We start from the raw sequence: 21,476 nt of genomic DNA, 5'->3' as shown, positions 1-21,476 counted from the left end.
CTGTCGCCATTAGGGCAAAGTTTGGATGAAAGTGTATTTATGTAAATCACCTAGATATTTTCATTATGCTTAGTGCTCAGGCTGTGTAAGTCCTAATGCTCTACCCATCTGCTCTGTGTAAAGATCATTTTAATCATTCAAGCAACCTTTATCTTAAGTTGCTTAAGCTTCTTGTGCAGATTATTACAGAGATGAAACTGGTCAGCTCCCCTCAGGACGTGTCTGGTGTCCCATATCCATCTTTACTATTAATGCTTCATTTAACGTGAGTCTTCTGTGCCTTATTCATTGCTGAGATAAGCATTTAATAAAGGGATTTTGTCTCCCTTTTCTGATAGGTCTCAAGTTTCCTTCGTAATAAGGGAAAATAAAGTCATCTTGTTGCGAGTTTTAAATGCACCACCTCACTTGAAAGGTAAATTAATCTCCTGGATCAGAGCATATGGTCATGTTGACCTAACTGAGCTGCAGCAGGGAAGAATCTGGCCCACGTGTGCTTTTAAAACAAAACAAAAAAAGGTACTGTCACATACTTCTTTTCAGCTAGAACTTAGATTGCATTATAGTTGGTCACCCAGTGGAGAGTAAATTTACTGATTCTTTCTAGTTGTAACCGGATTCATTTTTCTGATTTGCAGACTGCGTGTATTAACTCAGGTGTAAAGCATTTTCACTTTTTGTGGTTACCACAGATGAATCCTAACAGCTTGAAATAAGGTCTTGAAATTTCGCTTATCTGTGAAAAGACTGCAGACACTGACTGCATGCAGCTGAAGAGCAATTCTGAGCAAGTTTTAGGTTAATGAGCTGAAACTGATTCTGGTATCAGTTCAGGAGTGAAAAAGGAGGAATGTTTCAGGATCCATTCCATTTATTTTATAATCCTTATTATTAAAATATTAAACTCTTGATAGAAACTGTCTAACGGGGTATCCCCTGAATCTTTCACTTCAGGAAGGCTGCTGTTCTGAACTGAACAAAAGGGAGAGATTTGGGAAAGTTTGCATAGTTTGTGAGAGGAAGGAGTGCCAGAGGAAAGGGAGAACAGAAGGTGGAGTGAGAAATGGGGAAATCATGATTTTAACAGGCAGAAACAAATATGTACTACATTTGCCAGAATAAATAATAAGAATCTGAGTGAGAGATCCCACCTAACGGTTATAGGAGGAAGTCAGTAGCTGCCACACTCATTCGTGCCACACAGACATTCATAGCCCACTAGTCTTTGCCATCCCATTTTGTGAGAGAATTAATGTATTCCTTGCTGTATCTGTGCAATTCCAGTGAAGCCAAAGTCTTTTTTCTTTTTTCTTTTTTTTTTTTTTGGCTGAGAAAGCCATTCTTTTAAAAATGTGTTTTATTTGTCAAAATATGAAGGCTTATTTTGTTTATGCATTTAATCCAGTCACTGGAGAAATTCTTCTAGCACTCTATATGTTGTTAGCATTTTATTGCGACTGGCAATGAAATACCTAGGTAATTCCATATGAAGATTAAATAAGAGACAGAGATGGTACGGAGAAGTGATTTAAAACTTGAACTTAAAGGTCTGGATCTCAGAAAAGCAGGTGTTTGAGCATGCTTATTTTTCCAGCAAGGCTTATCTGCCACCCCTCCCCACCTAATTATATTGGTTGTCTTAACAGAAGGTAGAATTTATCTTGGAAGGCTTTCAGATTATTGACCTTTTATGGACTAAGGATACGGCCAAGCATTAAGTAAAGCAAAAAATAAAAAATTATTGAACGTACAGAAAAAGGCTTTTGAGTAACTTTAATTGCTTCTAGAATTTTCTTTAATACAAGTTATCAAGGACATAACTGGCAATGTATTTAACAGCAAGCAGAGTCTCCTCACAGGTTGGCTTTATCTGAGACTCAGGCAGAAGAAACCCGTAATTACCGGTGTCACGGAGCTCAAAAGTGAAAGAGTACTTGATGCCTTGATCGTAAGCCCAGTCATCAGAGCCTCCTGCAGCAGGGTCTGTGATAAAGACATAAAACATGACTGTAAACGTAGAAACAACAAACTGCAGAACCAGATACACAGAACAAACAATTAAAAAAGGATATATAGTGAATCAATTGATTTCTTCTTGTGGTGGAAAGGCGTTTGTGACTTATGCAATTACTGAGATCCATTTTAGATTGGCATACTTAGGCAAGTACTTACAGATTGTTGTAGCTCCTGGGCCGTATACGTATTTGGTGTTGTACAGACTGGTCAGTTTTTTGGTTGCAGCACTAGCAATGGTGTTCTGTAGGGAAGGAGCAAATATAAATGCAGATTTCTAGAAGCATTCTGGGTGAATCTTGGCAAATTTGTTGAGTAAACTGCAAAGCTGTGCTTGAGAAGGTAAACTGTTTTCCACCTCTCAGAATGATTAGATGCAAGTAGTTGCCAGTACATACCCTGTCAGTAAAAAGCTTGTTCTCCAAGCTTCAGTGGTGCATAGTCTGCCTGTGTAGAGCTGCCTTAGTGTATAGCTGGTGCACAGTCCCATATAGCTTGGGCAGTAGCAAACAGCATTTTCTATACTTACAAGAAACCTGTACAAGACTTAAAATAAATAAGGAATCCCTGTGAAGGGCAATAACTTGGTACAGTAGACTGGGAACACAGTAGCCTTCCTTTTCTTTCTGTTCATGCGGCATTTAAATTGAGAGTAGCGCCAGTTTAGTCGGCAGAGTTGGACACCGCTGGAAGTGGAAGCAGTATAATAAATGTTAATAGACAGAAAAGGCATAAATTACCTCAGAACCATATGTAGTCTCATTAATTTCATTTCATTTCCTGTGCTCAGAGGGACTTGTTCAACTCCCACTGATTTCGGTGAGGGCTGGATCGGGCCCATCAGTGCTACCATGAAGCTTTGTGTGTTTGCAGTAAGGAAAATTACAGACTTTGGAATGTGTGACTTTTCCACTTCTTCATTATACAGCATGTTTGGTAATAAAACATGAAAACTATTACTAACAGATGATGAATGTGAACGATTTTTGAAAGCAGATGTTCAGTATAAGAGTAAGTGATGGGTTGCCTTATCTTTGTTTATAGCTTACAGCTGAATGCTCACTATCCCAAGAATTTCCTCAAGCCCCGTCTTTCTCTTTAGGTTGTACTCTGGCTTATTTCCCAGAGCAAGAGAGATTGTAAAACATTCTGTTTACCCTTGTGCTTTAAGTGTTTCTGTGAATTACTCAAAAATGCACATTGGACCATGTGTTTTGAAAAATCTTAGTTTAGCGAGAGAGTTTCTGCAAAACAGCATCAAAATATGTTTGCATTAATGCTGGTAACCTACTACAGGACTGCAAGGGTTTCCCCACTCGTAAGTGCTGGATTTTGATTCAGAGCAGCAGGGGTAGCTGAGCTCTCTCTGGCATTTGCTAGCAATACCATTGGTTTTTTTGTTTTTGGTTTCTCAAATCTGTCAAATCTGTAAATAGTAAATTCATTATTAAATGTAAACAGATTCTTCCTCTTTTCAAAAATATGCAAAGTTTGGAAATTTGGAAATATTAGTTTTACACTCCTTATGGACCTGCTGGTTATTAATATTTGATCTTTTTTCAGTGAACTGCATTGTAGAGACAACAGAAGAGTAAAGCTGCTTTTAGGGAAGAGTGGGGCATACCTTCTCTCTGCCAAAATGCCTGCTTCAAATCGGACCAGAACAGGCAGAAGGTAAAGGATGTCAGGAAGTGTATTTACCTGGGGTGTATTTTGTTATTGGCCAGGAAGTTATGAGAAGGATTTGTAGCAAAAGAGGTTGAGATTTCCAGTAGGGAGACTGGAATCCAAATATACAACTTCCTCAAGTTCTGCAGCTTGGAGATTGATGTGGTATTTAAATGACCTTCTCCATTAACTGAGCAACATGACTGAGCATTTATGACTTCATCTTGAAATGAACATTTATCAAAAGGTTTGAAATCTGATTTTTTTTTTTTCTTTATTAAGTGACTCTCTCCCAGTTGCTTTCCTAATGGATTTACAGTGCAACGTCTGAAGGTCAAAACAAAACTTCAACTTTTTAGGAACTGAAGTCACCTCTTTCTCATGATATAAAAATGAGGAACGAATAAGAATGAAGCTTGTGAGTCCACAACATTTTTCAAAAGGGGGGTTGTGATATTTAGCTTTTAAAAAATAGTTTGGATTTTTCATACCTGTATGCTGTTTGGAATACAGCTGCCAGGAGATGCATGGCTATCTCATTGACCTTAGAGGACACTCTTTTCTGTTGACTGATTTTCAAGATTTCTTTGTTTAACTGGCTTAATTCAATTGCTGTGGTTTCTTTGTTTTTAACTGTCAAGAATGTCTCTGTTGCAAGGAAAACTCTGCTCAGAGATATAGCAGCAGAGAAGCAAGCGGCGCCCTGAAGTCCTAGGAATAACTCCTAATTAATATCTTGTAACTGGGAGCAGAAATGGCTTTCCAGATTCTGACTCAGAGCTGAACTCGCAGAGCAGGTCATTTCAGCAGAAGGTGTATTCCCTGCACTAATCATCCACCTGTGTTTACACAGCAATTACTAATATTTTGCCTAATCTTGTGTGCGGAGTGAAATGGCCAGGGAGACAGCAGAGTTGTGTTCTCAGTTGTCATTATCTTACATAATTTACAACCTTTAAACCTATGTTTATTGTTATTAGTGTTTAATGAAAGATGTGTCTAACTGGCCAACCTTTCTATCACATCTGGAGCTTTGAGCTAACAACATAATTTACCAGGAGAAGCATCTTCTGCCTGTTAATAGGTAATTTTGGGGGGCAGCTCCCTCATTTCATTCTTCTGTCATCAGGGCAGATTTACCAGCAAACCGTGGCTGTTTAGAAACACTTCAAGGATGTTGATTATGCAGCTGCTGCCTGTGGACAACTCCCTTTGCCATCACAGAATCGTAGAATGGCCTGGGTTGAAAAGGACCACAATGATCATCGAGTTTCAACCCCCTGCTATGTGCAGGGCCGCCAACCACCAGACCAGGCTGAAACACCTGTTCTCTGAGTGACTGGGCCAGACTCTTCTCTCACTGCACTGCAGATTGATTTGCCTGAGCTTGAAAACCGTATTTTCCTTCCACCTCTGTCTCATGTACTACTTAAACTTCCTTTGTAATGGAAGTCTGAAGGGTGCTGTTTGCAAAGTTAGCTGCAGCCAAGTGAAGCTGCACTTCCGAGGCTTCTTGTTTTGGCAGTAAAACCAGACTCCCCTCAGGAGTCCATGGCTGATGTGTAATTTAGTGCACTGTTCTGTTGTTGCTCATGGTTAAGCATCTCCCTCAAGAGCCTAGGGAATCCAGCCAAGTGGAATACTGCAGTATGATGCTCTTTTTCCTTTGCAAGCCAGTTTCTCTGAGGCAGTCTTACAGGCTGCATAAGAAATTGATCCCTGGTGAGAGGGTTTCCAGTGTGACTACGCTAAGGTGAATATGCTCTACAACTGTAGGAGACTTGACTTTGAGCCAAGCTCACACATAAGCATCATCTGTATGAAGCTGCTACTGTAAGCATCCTTTTCAGGGTAGTGACACTACCAGTACAGAGCAGGTCTGTTTTGACAAACTCGGTGCAACAGCTTCCAAATACTGCTTTTCTGGCTGCTTCCGTTTGCTCTGCTTTCCAACTTCTCTACCAAATATTTACTTGTAAAAACAGTTCAATCTAAGGAGTTTTTAACAGTACAGATACAGTAGTGTAGGCTGTGACTCTTCTTTGGTATCTCTGAGTCCTTTAGAAAATAGGATTTTTGTTGTTCAAAAATTTGTAACTACAAGTATTCCGACATCTTAAACACATTCTAGAATTAAAACAGTGATGAAGAGACTTTGCTCCCAGGCATCAGGTTAAATAACCAGACTAATAGTATTCACCAAGTCATGTAACATATTTGAAATTCACTCTTCTTGCAGACTGCACAGACTCTATGCCTATCTCTGCTTTCTACCTTGTTCTATTTTAAGGGTCTCAGATGGTATGAGAAGTGAAATGGTAGACCAGCCCAACATAGAAGAATGAATTTCAGTGAACTTAAACAACAAAAGAAGTGGAAATCTTGTGTCTAGAAAATTATCTTCAGCTGTGAATTAGTACAATATTTCATAGCCTACCAAACAGTAATAATACTAATCTAACATGCAGATGTGGATTTGGTGCTGAGTTTGTTCAGCAAAGAGATGGAATTGAACCTGGAAAGGAAGAGAGAGCATGGTGGACATACCTCTGCTCTATCAGTTCAGAACCAATTCAAATATGAACAAGAATGGATAAAGCTAGATATGTCTTTGCTGAAAATCAGGAAAGCATAGGATGACCTAGTAGGAAAGTAAGGCAAAAATTTGAACTGATTAAAGCATATGGGTTGAACTGTTTATGCCGAATGTGATTAAATACAGAGGCCTGTATTTCAGGAAGACAAAAATGTGAATGGTAAAATGAAGGTAAAAATAATCTTTTTGGGGTGGGGAGAGATACTGGTGTTGCCAATCACATGTTTTAATTGTGAAGAGCTAATGCTTCTGTTCTCAGTAAGCGATGGATTCAAGTGTGTATTCTGTGTGCAATGAAACTCCCAAGGGTACAGTAAATAATGAGCCAAGTGAAGATTATGAGGCAGGCAAAATGAGATCCACCAAAAAAGAGTACATTTTTCTTTCAAGGAGTCATCTCCAGAATATTGTGCAACTTCTGAGAAAATTCTGACCTAGATTTTCCTGTCTTGGGTGTTTTTATTTGTTCATGTATTGTTTGGGTAACAGTGAAAGTTCTGTGCAGCATCTCAGAAGTGAGAGAAACAAACAAATTATCCTATGCTGAATACAGGGAGAAAAATTTGGGGAGAATTCTTGTGTTCTGTGGATTGAGTTCCTCTTGCCTCTGAGGAAAAGGAGGGAAGTTGTGGGAAGGAAGAGTTATGCATGATTTTCATCTTCTGTCACACTGTTTAGTCCTGGGGTGATTGGGGATAGCCCTAATCTTATTCTCAAACCAAGTTACAATAATGTGAGGTTGCTATGATTAGCTATGGCAGTGAAGAATGAAGCATAAAGGTTGCTGGAACTCCTAGAGTGCCCTGTTTTACCCGAGGAACAAAAAGCAGAACAGTTTTTTGCCTTCTGATTTCTTGAGGCTGTGAGCAAAAGAAAAAGTCTTTCAAGCCCCAAGGACACTGCTCAGTGTTCTGGCAGGAAAGGAAGGTTCAGGCTTTCTCTGGATCTTTCTTTTGTGCAGACCTACTGATTTCAATCTCAAATTACTCAATTTTTGTACCCTTATGTGTCTCAGACACTGGAATGTGGCACAGACCTCAATGTATTATGCTACCTTTAATTAAATATAATGGAACAAAATATTATTAATGATAAGCAGACATGAAATTTTGTTTAACCACATGTCGAGCTGCTCACTGGAAGAGATAAGAAATTGCAGCTATATTTCCTTTAATTTATTAGATCTGTCAGAGTAAAAATAACATCCAAGATAAGATAATGGCACTATAAATTTTGCTCCATTTGGAAAGTGATTTATGGTCCTCTGATTCACCCAAACAATCTCTATGAAAGGTTGAGATTATAATTTCTCGCCATTTCTCTAAATTCTAAATCTAGACAGAACTTTTTGTCACAGAATAATGACTGGCATACACCACAATATCTCTTTTTGTAAGTGTATCGTTTTAAGCAAATCCAGCTATTGATGGAAAATCTTAAATTTCTTTAGTTACAGCTCAAAGGAATGTGCTTTAGTTATCTCAAGTAGCCCGAAAAGCCGCACCTTTGAACTTGACCCAGAGCCTGTGGAAGTCAGTCTATTTAATTCATTGGTGTTGGAGTGAATTGGGCCTTTTCTGTTTAATTACCCCGGCTATAGGCAGTTTTGATTGGATGATACTCTGATCTCATTCTCTGAAAGAAGGATTTTTGGCAAGAAGTCTTCCCTTGTTAAAGTCAGGTACTGCTCAAGTAGAATATCCCTGGGATCCTGCTGTCTTTTTGTTGGGATCGCCAGTAAAAGAAGTATTTTCCCTTAATTAACACATGAAAACCACTCATCGGGTCACCTTGTCATTGGTGGTGAGGTTTGTAATTGCTTTGTACTGGAAAATAATGGAACCCCCTCTGGGATCATTGTACCCAATTTAAAATGTAGGATAAAATGACAGTGGAAAATCTAACTTATGAAGTGAAATCAAATAGGTGAAGAGAAGTATATAGGTTGTATTCCTGAGCTATTTATTTCTTATGCTGAATAGCAATAGTAGACTTGTTCTCTATGGCAGGAAAATAAGGCTTTTATTAATTAAAAGCTGGAGAACCATTGTAAAAGTAATGCATGAAATTATATTCCATATTGGAATATATTTTTAATCATAAAAATGTAAATTGATAAAAGAAAGTGAAAACCAAGAAAATCAGAAGTTATTTCTTATTTCTAAAGATTGTTTTAACAGATAGGACTTCCTGTATTTTTTAAATACTAGGCCGTTGATGCAAACTTTCTCAGTTTAATACTGTGAGAAGCATGCTGGGGTTTTAGTTAAGTTTCACATTTGCTTTTGATTCAGAAAGTTGAGCGGAGTGTCATACAACTTTTTAGCACATGTGAACTTTGTGATCTTGACAACGGAGCAGCTCAAGGGCTTTGTGCTGTTTATTGCCTGAGACTGAGCTGCCATGTGTAAAATGTGAAAAAATGTAAAAACTGAAGACAAGAAATCACTATAGTTCCATGGAATAATTAAAATCAAAGCTTTCTGGAAAATAAATTAAGAAAGCAAAGTTTTCATCTGGATTTCATCCTCTCTTTTAAGCTGTAAAATATGCTGCAGGAAAGTTCACTGTTGGCCCGAGTTCTTGTTTGTGCTTTGGAATTGTGACATCTATTTGGGAGCACTCATAAATCTGTCAAGCCCCCCCAGCAGACCAGCACACTGAGTGTTGTTGCCTTGGACTTTTGGCAGCATCCAGGAAAGAGAGGGAATCAAGATTTGTTTGTTTTGTTTTGCTCTGTTGTTTTGCCTGCCAACAGCTTCTAATTGCTAATATGCCAGAGAACTGAAGTAATTTTCTTATTCATGATTGTTGATTCTTGGCCTTGTGAAATGTTTACAACTTTTATGTACACTTAATATTTTTAACTTTTTTTTTAAATTCCAGATTGTTATTCAAATGGTGTTAGGGTGTGTCCTTCATTCATTTTGGATGAATAAAAGAGGAGTTGTTATTTAAAACATGGCATTTATCTTCTTCTCTTCCAAGTAAGGGGTGTATTTGAATCAAGGCCTATTTAGAAGGGTCTCAGAACTGATTGTTTTCACCAGTTTTGTGCCTGTTTTTAGTTATAATCATAGTCCAATATATAGGTATATAGTAATTAATACTATATATTACATTTATTATTGACAAAAACTGCCTCATTGTCCTCAAGCTGCATCATTCTCTTTAACAGGAGTCTCACCCTTTTCTTTCAGTGAGAAGTAAGGTTTGGTACGAAGTATTAGGCAGAGTTCCTTATTTACTGGTGCTGGTACCACTTCAGTCATTTCTGTGTAGTTATTATAGCCTAGCAAGCTGTTAGCATGGCTTACAAAGGAAATGTTTCTGTGGGATGTTCTGCAGCCACACACACTGCAAATTCTTGCATCAGGAAGAAGCAGTGCTGCATGATGTAGTGAATTTCTCTATGGCATGACTGGAAAGCAATCCTGACCTTGTGGCAAATTCACTGTATACACTGAAATTAAGTAAGGTTCTCAAGGTTATCTTGTGCCTGAACTATGTGGAAGCCATCATGGTGTCTCTGGTTTTTGAAGTATGTTCAAAAACTGGCAACATATACTCTTTATTCATAGTTAAAGATTCTGCCTGAAGTTAAATAGACCTAAATAGTGCTCTTTCATTATATCAAAAACATTCTTTTCATTACATCAAAATGACAAAGAACTTGTGCTTACCAGTTCCTTGTAATCCTTTGGATGTGAATAAGTGTATGAATAAGGAAACAGTAGCAGCTGGGAATAGGAGTGAATAGTCAGGTATGCCTTGATTGTAGAAAGATTTTCACGAATAAAATCAGCCAAAGCCTTTGTCTCCTTTTCAGACTCAGGTGAGGAGCCGCAGTAAGTAGAATCACATGGGCTACTTGAGGCCCCCAGTTCTGGAAAGAGCAGTGAACATAATGAATATTTAATAAAAAAGTTGGTTGTTAGGAGAATGATATAATGTGAATTTCATAATAAACCTTGGAAATCCTACTGCCACACCTGTACTGTATCAGGAGAGTCCTTTGTTGCATAGTTAAGACAATGGGCAATATGACGCAGTGTTAATTAAGTACAATCTGTACTTCTTGTTTGGAGGGACATGAGTTTCTTTGCAAAGCCCTATGTTATCTAATGATTATTATTTGCATCCTTACTTAAAAGTCTTCTCCTTGCACATCTCCCCCATATCTGGGATGCTTTCAGGAACCAGCAAAGAGAGCACCCCTTTGCAATGAGTGAAACAACTGAAAGAAAGCTATTTTGACTTCTCTTCTGAAGTCTGCTGTTCATAGAAGTAGCTATACTGATGAAACTAGTAACCAAAGTTTGTTTTTTGCATAAAATTTGAACACCAGCTATTCCACAATGCTATATTGGTGGTCTTCAATCAAAATCATGATGAACCAACCATAGTAATATAAGCAGAAATCCATAATTAAGTATTTTGGCTATTGCATTTCTGGGTGATTGCTGCAGCTTCTATTAGGAGACACTTACTGCACCAGCCAGCATTGAAGTTCCTGTTGGGATCAGTACCAATGCAAGAGCTGCCAGTGTTTTTAGAGCGTGTCTTTCTCCACATACGGTTCTAAAATAGAATGGTGAAGTTTAGAGTAAAATTAAGAAAGAGTTCTTACAGTTGGCTTAGCCAGCAATATTTTTGACAGAGGAACATACTTACAGTTGTCCAAGTGTAAACGTAACCATCAATATTAACAACTGGCAAAACATAGAAGTCCAAGCTGTTGAGAAGTTGGGTCATGGTACTATCTGTTCCGTAGGTCTCCACAGCCTAATGAGAGAAAAGTAGAAAGAGCTGATGATGCCTTCATGGAATGAGAACATCTCCAGCATATCTTTGAAGGCCTGGATCTAGATAAGGAATTACTGAATGTGGAAGGTGAAGTCATCCAGGTAACTGCGCCACATGAGGTGGTAGCACTGATGTTATATATGCTCAGAAGACTTACAGTGACTGAAACCATATTGCTGTTAGAGAGTCGACTTTTTCTGGTAGATAAAATGTATTTTAAAGCAATGTGGATTTTGAACAGGATAATAAAGAAAAGGTTTCTATCTACTAGCTTATCAATGAAAGACAGAAAAATGTTCTGGTCCATATATTCTCCCTGTATCCTGTCGCCTTAAACACTTATTTATAGTTTGAATTGATAGTAAATTTTGTTTCTGATATCTGTTATGCAGATAAAATTCATCACTAATCAAAACTACAGAAAACGTTTCCATCATTACATCCTTAGACATTTCTAGTCATAATACTTTGGTTGCACGTATTCATAGAGAGGTGGATTTTTCCATGCAGTTTTCCAGGTATGTACATCATAAGAACTCCTGCCTACGTATCCTGCTGTTTATGACCTAGCACTTTGTATGCTTGTTCGGAAATTTAAGTCAGTCTTGTGTGAGCATCCAATTATAATTGACATTTGCTCTAAAGGCCTGGTTGCATCCTTGTTTCCTTTACTTTACAAAGATGTAAAGTGCAACGCAAGAAGCAGTGCAGTAGAAAAAGACATCTACTGTCCTGTAGCTAGCAAGTGGACAGGTTAGGTGTAGAATTTGGAAAGGAAATTTTACGTCACTACAACTTACTTTTTTCCTGTGTTTTTTGTTTGTTAATTTCTTTAGGTGGGTTTTTTTGTTTGTTTGCAGATACAATGCAGATAGAATGACCTACTTTGTGTTTTCTGTAGTTTCTGACTTTTATGTCTAGAAGCATTCCCAGCTGAACCTCCAGTGACTCTCAGAGGACTGCACTTTAAAGTTTTTTCTACCTATCCTCACTTGCATTCACTGAGCAGAGCCACTGCTGGTGTCGGGTACATCCATGAATTAAATGATCAGACAGTGAAAATGACAGCCGTAGTGACGTGAATTGCTGAGAGAAAAACGGTAGCACATACTGTCTGCAGCCTTATTGGGAGATAATGAAATAACATTCCCTTTGACTCCACTGAGATGTCACTTTCAATTTCCACTGCTCCTTACACAAAACCGCATGGCTGTCTGAGAAGATAGAGGTTATACTTGCCACCAATGCTGCTGCAAGCATACCTCATACACATGCTTAGGTAATCTTAAGCTGCTCAAAGATTACAGGCAGCCATTAAGATCTAGTGTAAGTGGTTGAAATAAAAATAATTGCATTTTGTAAAACAAGTTTTGATCATTATGCTTACTGACTTCTTTCACAAACCACTGGCAGAAAGCAGGGGAGATCCACTCTCTTGCGTGGAAACCACAGTCCATGAAGATGGCCTTCTTATTCGTACCGCTTTTTCCCAACTACAGAAACAAATAAAGAAACAAACCCAAGTTCTGAATGAAACAATTTGTATGCAAAAGATGTCTGCCAGCTTGTTGACTTATTTCCCTGAATAAATGGAAAACTAGGGAGTGCTCTCAGCTGTAGTTGACAATGATATTCAAGCTAAAACCTTATAATCTTAATAGTTTTATTAATGTAGGTTACTCTCTCCTCCACCACAATAATAGATTGTTCTGCACTGTTGATATATTCCCTGTGGTGTTTCTAGTAGTTAGCTTTGTTTGGATGGGTGATAGGTGCTTATGCAATTTTAGGCAAGTAACCTTTATTCTCTCACCTTTAATTTGTTAATGGTATCTTATTTACTCATACGAGTTATTCAAAAAACCTGTGTCTGATGAAGAAACAAACATACTGCCTTTTGCTAGGGAGACTGACATCTATAGATCCTTTTAGAGTAAATGTGCTCACAGGTGAAGAGAATACAAAGGTAGTTGATAATTCACCTGGCTCACAGGATTGTTGTTAAATTTATGCCTGAACTTCTCGTAGTTCATTATGGCCCTTATATCTTAAGGTAAAAAAGATCATAGTATAAATAGTGCAAAAAATCTATTTTCAAATGTCTTGATTTCTTTCAAAATGTGTATTAATATCTTTGCATCATCATTCAGTAGGCATCATAGTCTTGCATAGATAATAGCAGAAAAACAGTCTGGCACAAATGAATCACTGCACTCACTTTGAGAAGGTACAGCGGCCGTTCTTCGTATGTTTCCCCAATTACACTGCGAGAGACCAGGCTTGGGTTCTGAGCAGCAATGTCAGCAGTCCAAGCAGCTATCTGTTTAATAAGGAGAATAAAGATGTTGATGTGTCTGTCCTCAGGTCCAGAGTTACTTATGCACAAGCTGGAAGAGTCCTTCTGAGAATTGAACCAAATATTTAATACCATTGATAGATTTCTTATTATTAACTCTTGCTTGTGCTAGATACTTGTGTATCTAATCTTAGTTGTTGGGTTTCTTTTTCCAGTAATAGATAGTGGTTCATTGCAGACTTCAAACTATTGCTGAACTAGGATTTTCTGATATGAATTTATCTAAAACATCCAATCATTGGCGTCTGGTTGGTGAGTGAAGAAACTTTTTGAATGCTAACCGTACATTGTGCTTAGAGATTATGATTTTGTCATCCTTTTAATTCTTCTGACAAAAGAAAACTTTTTTCCTTTTACAGTAAGTAGATTGAATGCTTTAAGTCTTCTGCATGCTGTCATGTTTTTCAGTTTCGTAGCTCTTCTATTTATTATCATTCTTGAACTGTTTATGGAAGCACTGGGCAGGGGTTTATGGGAACAGTCCACCGAAGTTAAATACAAAATAAATCAGTATGTGTAGGCAAATGGGTTATGCAGATTATCTCTGTAATGAGCAGTGAAGGAGAGATTTTGTAGAGGAGCTTATCAAGTTAATGGATATAACAGAAGAGGAGAAGGGAATATTGATGGAAGAATATCAGAAGCCATTTTGACAATGGAGGCTAAGATATCAAGTTGATACAGTGGAAAACATTTGGACATTACCTGATCCCAGGTGTTGTATTTTTCGTAGCTGTGACCAGTGCTACGAACTTTGCTGTCAAACTGAGCATGCATTGCAGTCTGTAGGTTGTCAATCAGAACTCTGCAATACCACGAAAAGCAGAAAGAAATGTGCAATTTGTTAGCAGAAAATCGAGCACCACATGGATATCTTTGGATTTGCACAGAACTAAGGCCATGTTGATTATGAAGAAACATGTGGTGAACTGGTTTATGCATTTGAAAATAATAGAAGCTATGTTCAAGTTTCAGTCTCTTTTCTGCCTCATCCGTGCTGATAGAATGATCACAAAGCAATAGCTTCTCAACTTGCACCTGCCCACTTAACTCCCATACTAGCAAACCTCCAGAATGGCAACAGTTGGGGTTAGAAAGAAAGGCAGTGCTAAAACAGGGTGCATGTAAACTATATTAGTTCTGTATCCAAGTAAAACTCTCCTTTGCCTTGGACTGACCTTGTAATGTCAGATTGCCTCTTCCTCAAAAGGAAAAGGGCATTCTCTTGAACTGATGATGCTGAAGAACAATTAGACTGCAGTAACGTAAAACCTTCCTGTTATCCAGGATCTCTAGCAACCCAGAGATGTTTGCATGATTAAATTCTTTATCAAACCAAGCTTCCAAAGTTTAGGTGCAGTTTGCAGATGACAGGATCCATACATGGCAAAAAATAAGCCGACAAAAACAACAACAGAAACAAACCACCCTAACATCCTGACTGCATTGGCTGAATCTCTCCTGTTCATCTTTCCCTGGGGCTGACAGAAAGACACGGCTCATCTTCAAGCATGGTCTTGAGGACCTTTTGCTCATATTTCAGCCTTGGCTATTAAAAAAAAAAAGTTTCCTTGTTTTTTCCAGTGTTTGTCTTAATATCCTTACAAATTCTCACTTGTTCAGGATATGTGCTCAATCATTTGGATAGAAGAGCAGGAGGCCACTTTGTGAGGCACCATCAGCCTTCAGAACAAACAGTGCAAATGAGCACATTGACATGGTATCATGGCACTGCAGCTCCACTTCAAAAGAATTTTAACTGCTTGGGTTGTCACAAGGACACTCCACTGAAGTTTGTCAGGGACACCTTCCAGACATTTGTTTCCTCTGTTGCAATCAAAAGATTTGTGCATGAACCTGAGGGAGTTCATAAATATCATAGGGAAAGATAGCACATGTAACTCTTCCTTTGCCAAAGAAGTAATTCGAATGAAACTGGACTCCTGTGCTGTACGTGGGCTGAGGTACTACTGAGAATAATCTCTTTTAGAGTATTTTTAGCTCTGTTCCCTCCTGTGGCATCCAAACAGGATACAGTTAACATGGGGATGGCAAGTTTAGGGAGATAATCCTCAGATTTAGCAGAACCTACCAGCTATGTTTCCTGATAACTCAGCAAAGGAGTTTGATCTGGTGGAAATAAATCTGAGTGATGAAAACTCTCCACACTGCTGAATGAAGTCATGAGAGTTTGATCAAGTAAAACTGAGTTTTGTGTCTGTATTTATGCATATACTACGCATTGAAAAAGCCTGCTAATCAAGCTGGACCAAGGAGGATGTTTGTAATGAAGATAAGTGCAATCAATGATGAAAATGTTCAACACGTTTTCTCCAATATTCAGTCTCCTCCTACTAAAAACTTACTTATAATCCACTTCGTTTTCTTTGAAGAGATGTTCAACCTCCAAAGCCTTGTCAGCTTCAACTCGGAAATCAACTTGCATTTTTGGCTTTACCAGATTGACGAAGTCTGGCTGCCAAAAGTCAACCTGAAAGAAAGCCAAACGAATATATGAACAAATACATACATACGTATGACTGAGTTTTAAGTGAGTGCATGTGTGATATAGTGATGCTGATTGTGATTGATACAACAAATTTCATTCTGGTGTTACAATGACTGATCTTGCTTGCCAGAAAAACTGACTTAAGTTTTAAATGGAATTCAGTGAAGATGATTTTATTAGACCCTTGAACTTACATGGAAGATTTCTGGAGATGGCAGTAACAGTTTAACAAATACCAAGTATTAACTCAGTTTTATGTTACTTAGTAGGGACTGCACTAGTCTTGCACAGTGCTAAAATCAGTGCTTGGTATTTTTCTTTTCAAAATTGAAAAAGGAAAAGAGACAATTATCACCCTAAATCAAATGACAAGTAGCCCTTATATCCAGAAGAACGTTCTGAACTTCATTTAAAAGAATCTGATATAAAAGAGACTGGAGCTTTGGAGCTTAAAGAATGTTGTCTGCTCTGAGCATCCCATACAATTATGACAGTGTCTGAACACATACAGATTTGTGAATGCTGTGCAAAATTTGTAACTCTCTTTATAATTTTTTTTCATTCTTTGTTCACATTTCATTGGAGTTTTTTGCCTGTAACCATTAAATGGTCTCCTGAGTATAGCAAGCTACAAACATACTTTACATGCATCAGCTGGAAAGGACTGTTGCATTTATAAGTGTCTTTAAGACTCATTTTGTGCAGTTTGTAGGAGGAGCCTATGCCTTTGGAAGATATTGTTTAACTCAGAAGGGACAAATGACAGTGCAATTACTACTTCACATATTCTTTCTGAAATCTGCTTTAAGATCTCTTGGATTTAGAGTCCTGTTAAAGATCAGTGAAAACAAAACTGGTTTACCAGTCTAATGCCTTTTCAGCCTTTCATGTCCTGAGCGTAAAGGAAATTGAGGCTGGTGGGCATGTTCACAAAATGATGTATCTTCAAGTTAGATGACTATTAGTGTAAACTGCTACCACATGAGTCCTGGCAGATTGCTTTGTATAATAACAGTAGTTTAGAGATCTTTTCTTTACTTTAAAGAAAACAAGCAATCCCTTTAGGGATTGCTTAGGAGCAAACTTGTTATATTCATTTTCATAGAACTAGCAGCAACATACCAGTATATATTCTTTCTGCAGAATACTGTTTCAGCATGCTGTAGTACCCTGCTGCTGCTACTTCTCCACATCTGTACTTCATTAAAAAGACCATCCTTTAATCCTACAGATAACGGTGTCTTTCTCACCAACAGCTATTTTACAACATCAAAGCTGAAGAGAAATATTGGAAACACATTTGCTGTCTTTATTGTTTTTTCTCATGTCATTATGTTATCATATATCTACATCAAGGTCACTAGGAAACATGCAGCTTGACTGGAAAAAGAAAATTTTAAAGGAAAGTCACAGACAAAAGGTGACACAAGAGGCTAGAGGCCAAAATACTGTTCAGTTTGTTATGAATACGAATTTTTAGATTATTTGCGTGAACAAAATCTTATACCTTTAACATTAAACGTTCCTGTACTTGGAAGTTTCATGTTTTGTCTAATTCTTGAAGGCACTCCACAATGAATATATAATTTCAAAGTAACTCAATTAATACATTGCAGTGAACACTTTCATACTCAGACTGGGGCATCTGGACTTTTCAGGAAGACATAAGCTAGTATGTAAGTAATTCTATCTTTATTACCTTTTCCTCTTCCCTCTGAAGAAGAACTCATGATGAATTGGCTGGAATCAGGACTAGGTCTTTAATTTGGAAGCTTGTTACTGTTTTTTTGTTGTTGTTTTTTCGGTTGTGATTAGTTGAGGAAAAGGAGAAATGTTCCATTTGGATTCAATAAAGCTCCTTCCCCAAGTTCTTTACCTGCATTTTGCTGGCAAGGGAATGGATGATTTCCACCTGCTCATCATTCTGTGGAGTCACTCGAAACACCTTGTGGCTGAAAGGAGAGAGAAATTGGATTTTAAAAAGATAAGATAAGTCAGCTGGAAGACTTTCGCTCATGGAGAAGAAATCATGAAAATATAAACCTGATGTCTGTACGTACCCATCAAAAGTCTGATCTTGCAGGTGAGCAGAAGCAACTGCAGCACCCACGAGAACTAAGAACGCCCACATGTTTTTTTGAAGAAGTAAGCAGGCTTTCAGTTCTGGGCTGCTTTTATAATCTGTTTTGTGCTTGGTTTTTTTTTTTTTTTTTTTTTTTTTTTTTAATTAAATCAAATATACACCGGAACAAACCACTGATCAGCTGACAGATTATCCCTTTGGCCTTGTTTGGTTTGCATATTATTTATAACGTGTGCTTTACTCCACACCTGTGAAAACAGTGGAAAGTCTCAAAGGTGGCAGTAACAGTAGGGGCTAAGGAATTTTGCTGCTAGAGTGGAATGAACTTGTTATGTGGAAAACTGAGTTTAATCCATTTTGTTCTTTTGTAATGTTGTGTTTGTGTGTGTGTGTGAATTTTGATGAAAAATATAATCATTTTTTTCAATTGTTTGGTTGCTGGATTACAAACTTTGTAAAACTTAATTGTCACCTTATGTAATGGCTGATGACTTTCAGATGTTGCAGCAGTGTGACCAGTCTTCTTAATTACACACCACTCTCTCTTTTCCTGAACGGTCTGTGGCTGACTGTGACAGAGTCAGAGCATCTGAAGAGGAAACACAGTTTGGATATATGAGTTATCAATCATTTCCCAGTAGGGAGGAAAGGTACTGAACTTTTCGTTGCTTAACTTGAAGGGAATCAGATGCCTGCAGAACTGAAGGTGTAGATATTTCTAGTCACAGTGGAGTTGTACATATTCTTCACATAACATATTCACAGGTTCATTTGTTCTCTCTAATTATACCACATGAAAATCAGGTTGAATTAACTCTCTTGTGGGAATTAACTATCGGCTAAGAACATCAAATGACACATAGTTGTATAAATGCATTTTCATTTTTGTCTTCCATGTTGTTCTTAAACTATCTGAGAATAGTATTCTCTCATCACTGTGCTTTCATCTGTTTAGTTTTCATTAATGTGTCCTAGGCACGAATTGTCTGCTGATGCTGTGTCTTGAGGTGATTGATGCTTTTGGCAGGGAGTCTGTAAATGAATCAGCATATATATATATATATAAAGGATGGAATGTATGAGCTCAGTTATGTTTTCTGTTATGCCCAAGTGACCTGACAGATTCCAAGGTTTCAGACAAGATCATCTTGAAGATGTTCTTTGACTCCATGTCTGCTGTTATGCAGAAATCTGCATATACAGATATCATATGTATGTCAAAATGCATCAGAAAATTGAATGCATTCATCTTGCAGAAAAAAGAATAGCAAGTTTCAGAGGGCTACATTAAGAGAGAAAGTCGTGATAGATGCTGCACTTAACTTTTTAAAAGAAGTTCCCTACAGACAATAAAGCTGCTCAGTAAAACTGCAGCAGTCTTGTATAGGGAATGCCCTAGAAATACATTTTTAAAATCTATGTACCAAGCATGCAGCAGTTTTACATAACAAAATAACATAATAAAAATGCTCTTAAAAGGATGCTCCCAAACTGAGCCTACTTATTCAAGACTTATACTGGTCAAATCATTCAGTTTGAGCTTACTTCACAATTAATGACCTAATTTGTAGCACTATGGGCACTTGCTCTGCAATAATCTTACTCAAGTCTCCTAAGAAGGATGATGGCAGGAGTTATTCTGACAAACTGCTAAAGCAATACTGCAAAGTCTTCAGAAGTTTTAAGATGATTAGATCTATGGTATTAGATAAAATGGTCTGGTCCCATGAACACTGCCATGACAATAATGCATGATGATCAAGCCCAGATCTTGCAATGAGTAAATGATCATAAAGAGTAATCAAACATTGCAGATGTCATCATTCCCTGTTGAGCACTGAAAAACATTTTGGAAATAGAAGAATGCCAGATTTCAAGGCATGAGTTTACTTTTAAATGTTTTTTTTTCATGCAGTTGTAGATCTTTTGCTTTTGCAAACAATCACTGACACAGCATTACTGCCATCAACTACTGAGCTGGCAATTGTTACCAAATATTATAATTTCTGATGGCAGTTTTTGCTGTTTCCATCACAGACTTGGTCAGGAAAAAATCAATGACCTGGAATCCCATTTAAATTACTCATTTTGCATCTCAAGGTTGATGGTTAAGTGTAAGATTAGCTCATAAACAAGCTCTAACACAGCCTTGTTTTTCTAACTGTACAGTATAACTGTTCAATATTTGTATGATAAAGAGGCAGCATAAGGATAAATAAAATAACAAATTAAATTTGGTTAAGCCATCTGTTCTTTTTATTGTCTGATTACAAGCCAACAGCACATTAGTAAGCCGTGGCTGAATAAACCTTGGACATTCGTACTTAAAACTGAGAGCAGAGGGTAGTGCTACCTATATTATTTCAGTTTTGGGAAGAGAAATAACTCTGCAATAGAACACTCAGCCTTGACATTCTTATGAAGGATAAGTGTAAACCAACAAAGGGAAAAAATACATACTGATGTTTCAGAAGCATCCTTTATCACACGAAACCTTTTGTTCCATTTGTTATCAAACTGAGTGAAAGGTCTAAGATTAAATAACTTCTCTTTTTCTAAAAGTTCTCAGCAGTTACACATTTTCTGAATCAGATATTTTGTTATCTTTAAAAAAAGTGTACTGTCTTTTAGTCATAATATATTGTTAGAACTTCTAATCCCTGACTGACAAATTTATCCTATTATTCTTGGATATATTAAGTTCCAAAATAACATTGAAAAACTCCTCACTGCCCAAATATTAATCCTATATATGTATGTAATGTAGGAAAATCCTGACTGTGCCTCGGGCCAGTCATATGTTTTTGGATTATGGGATACTTTTATCTCTATTTATTATATCTTTATTGTTTATTTTATTATCATTAGTTGTGTGTTCCAGATAATATTAGTTTTGAAGAGTTATACTATTGAAAATGTTCTGAAAACCTATGAGTATACTTTGAAGATGCCAGGATCAGCAGAATCTGCTATCCAACATGTACTTCAAGCTTTGCTGGTATTTTCTTTGTATTTATATATTATTAATATTGCATCCTGTAATTCATCAAAGGCTTTTTCAACTTTTGTGCCCTGGGACGTGCTTATATCCTACCATTTCTGTAGCTATGTGTAGGTATGTCCCTCTCCCCCCATCCCCTTCTCCTCTCAGATGCAGATTAACGTATGAATGGAAACTACCTTAAGGAGAGGAAACAGTGGCTGGGATGAGATCTAGGCTATGGAGCAAAAATGTTAGCAAGGAAACAACAAAATCTGTAATTGTTCTTTTATGAAGTCAGTAGATTTGTAACTCCTGTGAAATATTTTTAATAGTGATTAGGATTAAGAATGAATGTACTGCATCTTTCTTTTATGATCATTGTATGAATTGCTTAGTGTTCAGAAAGTATTTTTTATCCTGGACTACAGAATGCTGTACACACCATTCACATTTGAATTCCTA

The 21,476-nt window shown here is 37.4% G+C and overlaps 1 protein-coding gene across 1 annotated transcript; it reads right to left on the bottom strand.

Annotated features, from left to right (window-relative positions):
• Positions 1–1,795: 1,795 nt before the first annotated feature.
• On the bottom strand, positions 1,796–18,079 carry CPB1 (carboxypeptidase B1; the record flags this gene model as incomplete). The annotated part of the gene is made up of 11 exons (XM_079539607.1): positions 1,796–1,983; positions 2,173–2,257; positions 9,961–10,163; positions 10,768–10,858; positions 10,952–11,062; positions 12,475–12,576; positions 13,302–13,403; positions 14,145–14,244; positions 15,806–15,930; positions 17,825–17,900; positions 18,009–18,079. 11 exons carry the CDS (start codon positions 18,077–18,079, stop codon positions 1,796–1,798), a joined length of 1,254 nt encoding a protein of 417 aa, XP_079395733.1.
• Positions 18,080–21,476: the final 3,397 nt, after the last annotated feature.

Source organism: Tetrao urogallus (assembly GCF_951394365.1).
Source record: "Tetrao urogallus genome assembly, chromosome: 9".
Lineage (NCBI taxonomy): Eukaryota > Metazoa > Chordata > Aves > Galliformes > Phasianidae > Tetrao > Tetrao urogallus.
The sequence above is the reverse complement of the archived record's forward strand: the minus strand, read 5'-3'. Positions and strand labels throughout refer to the sequence as shown.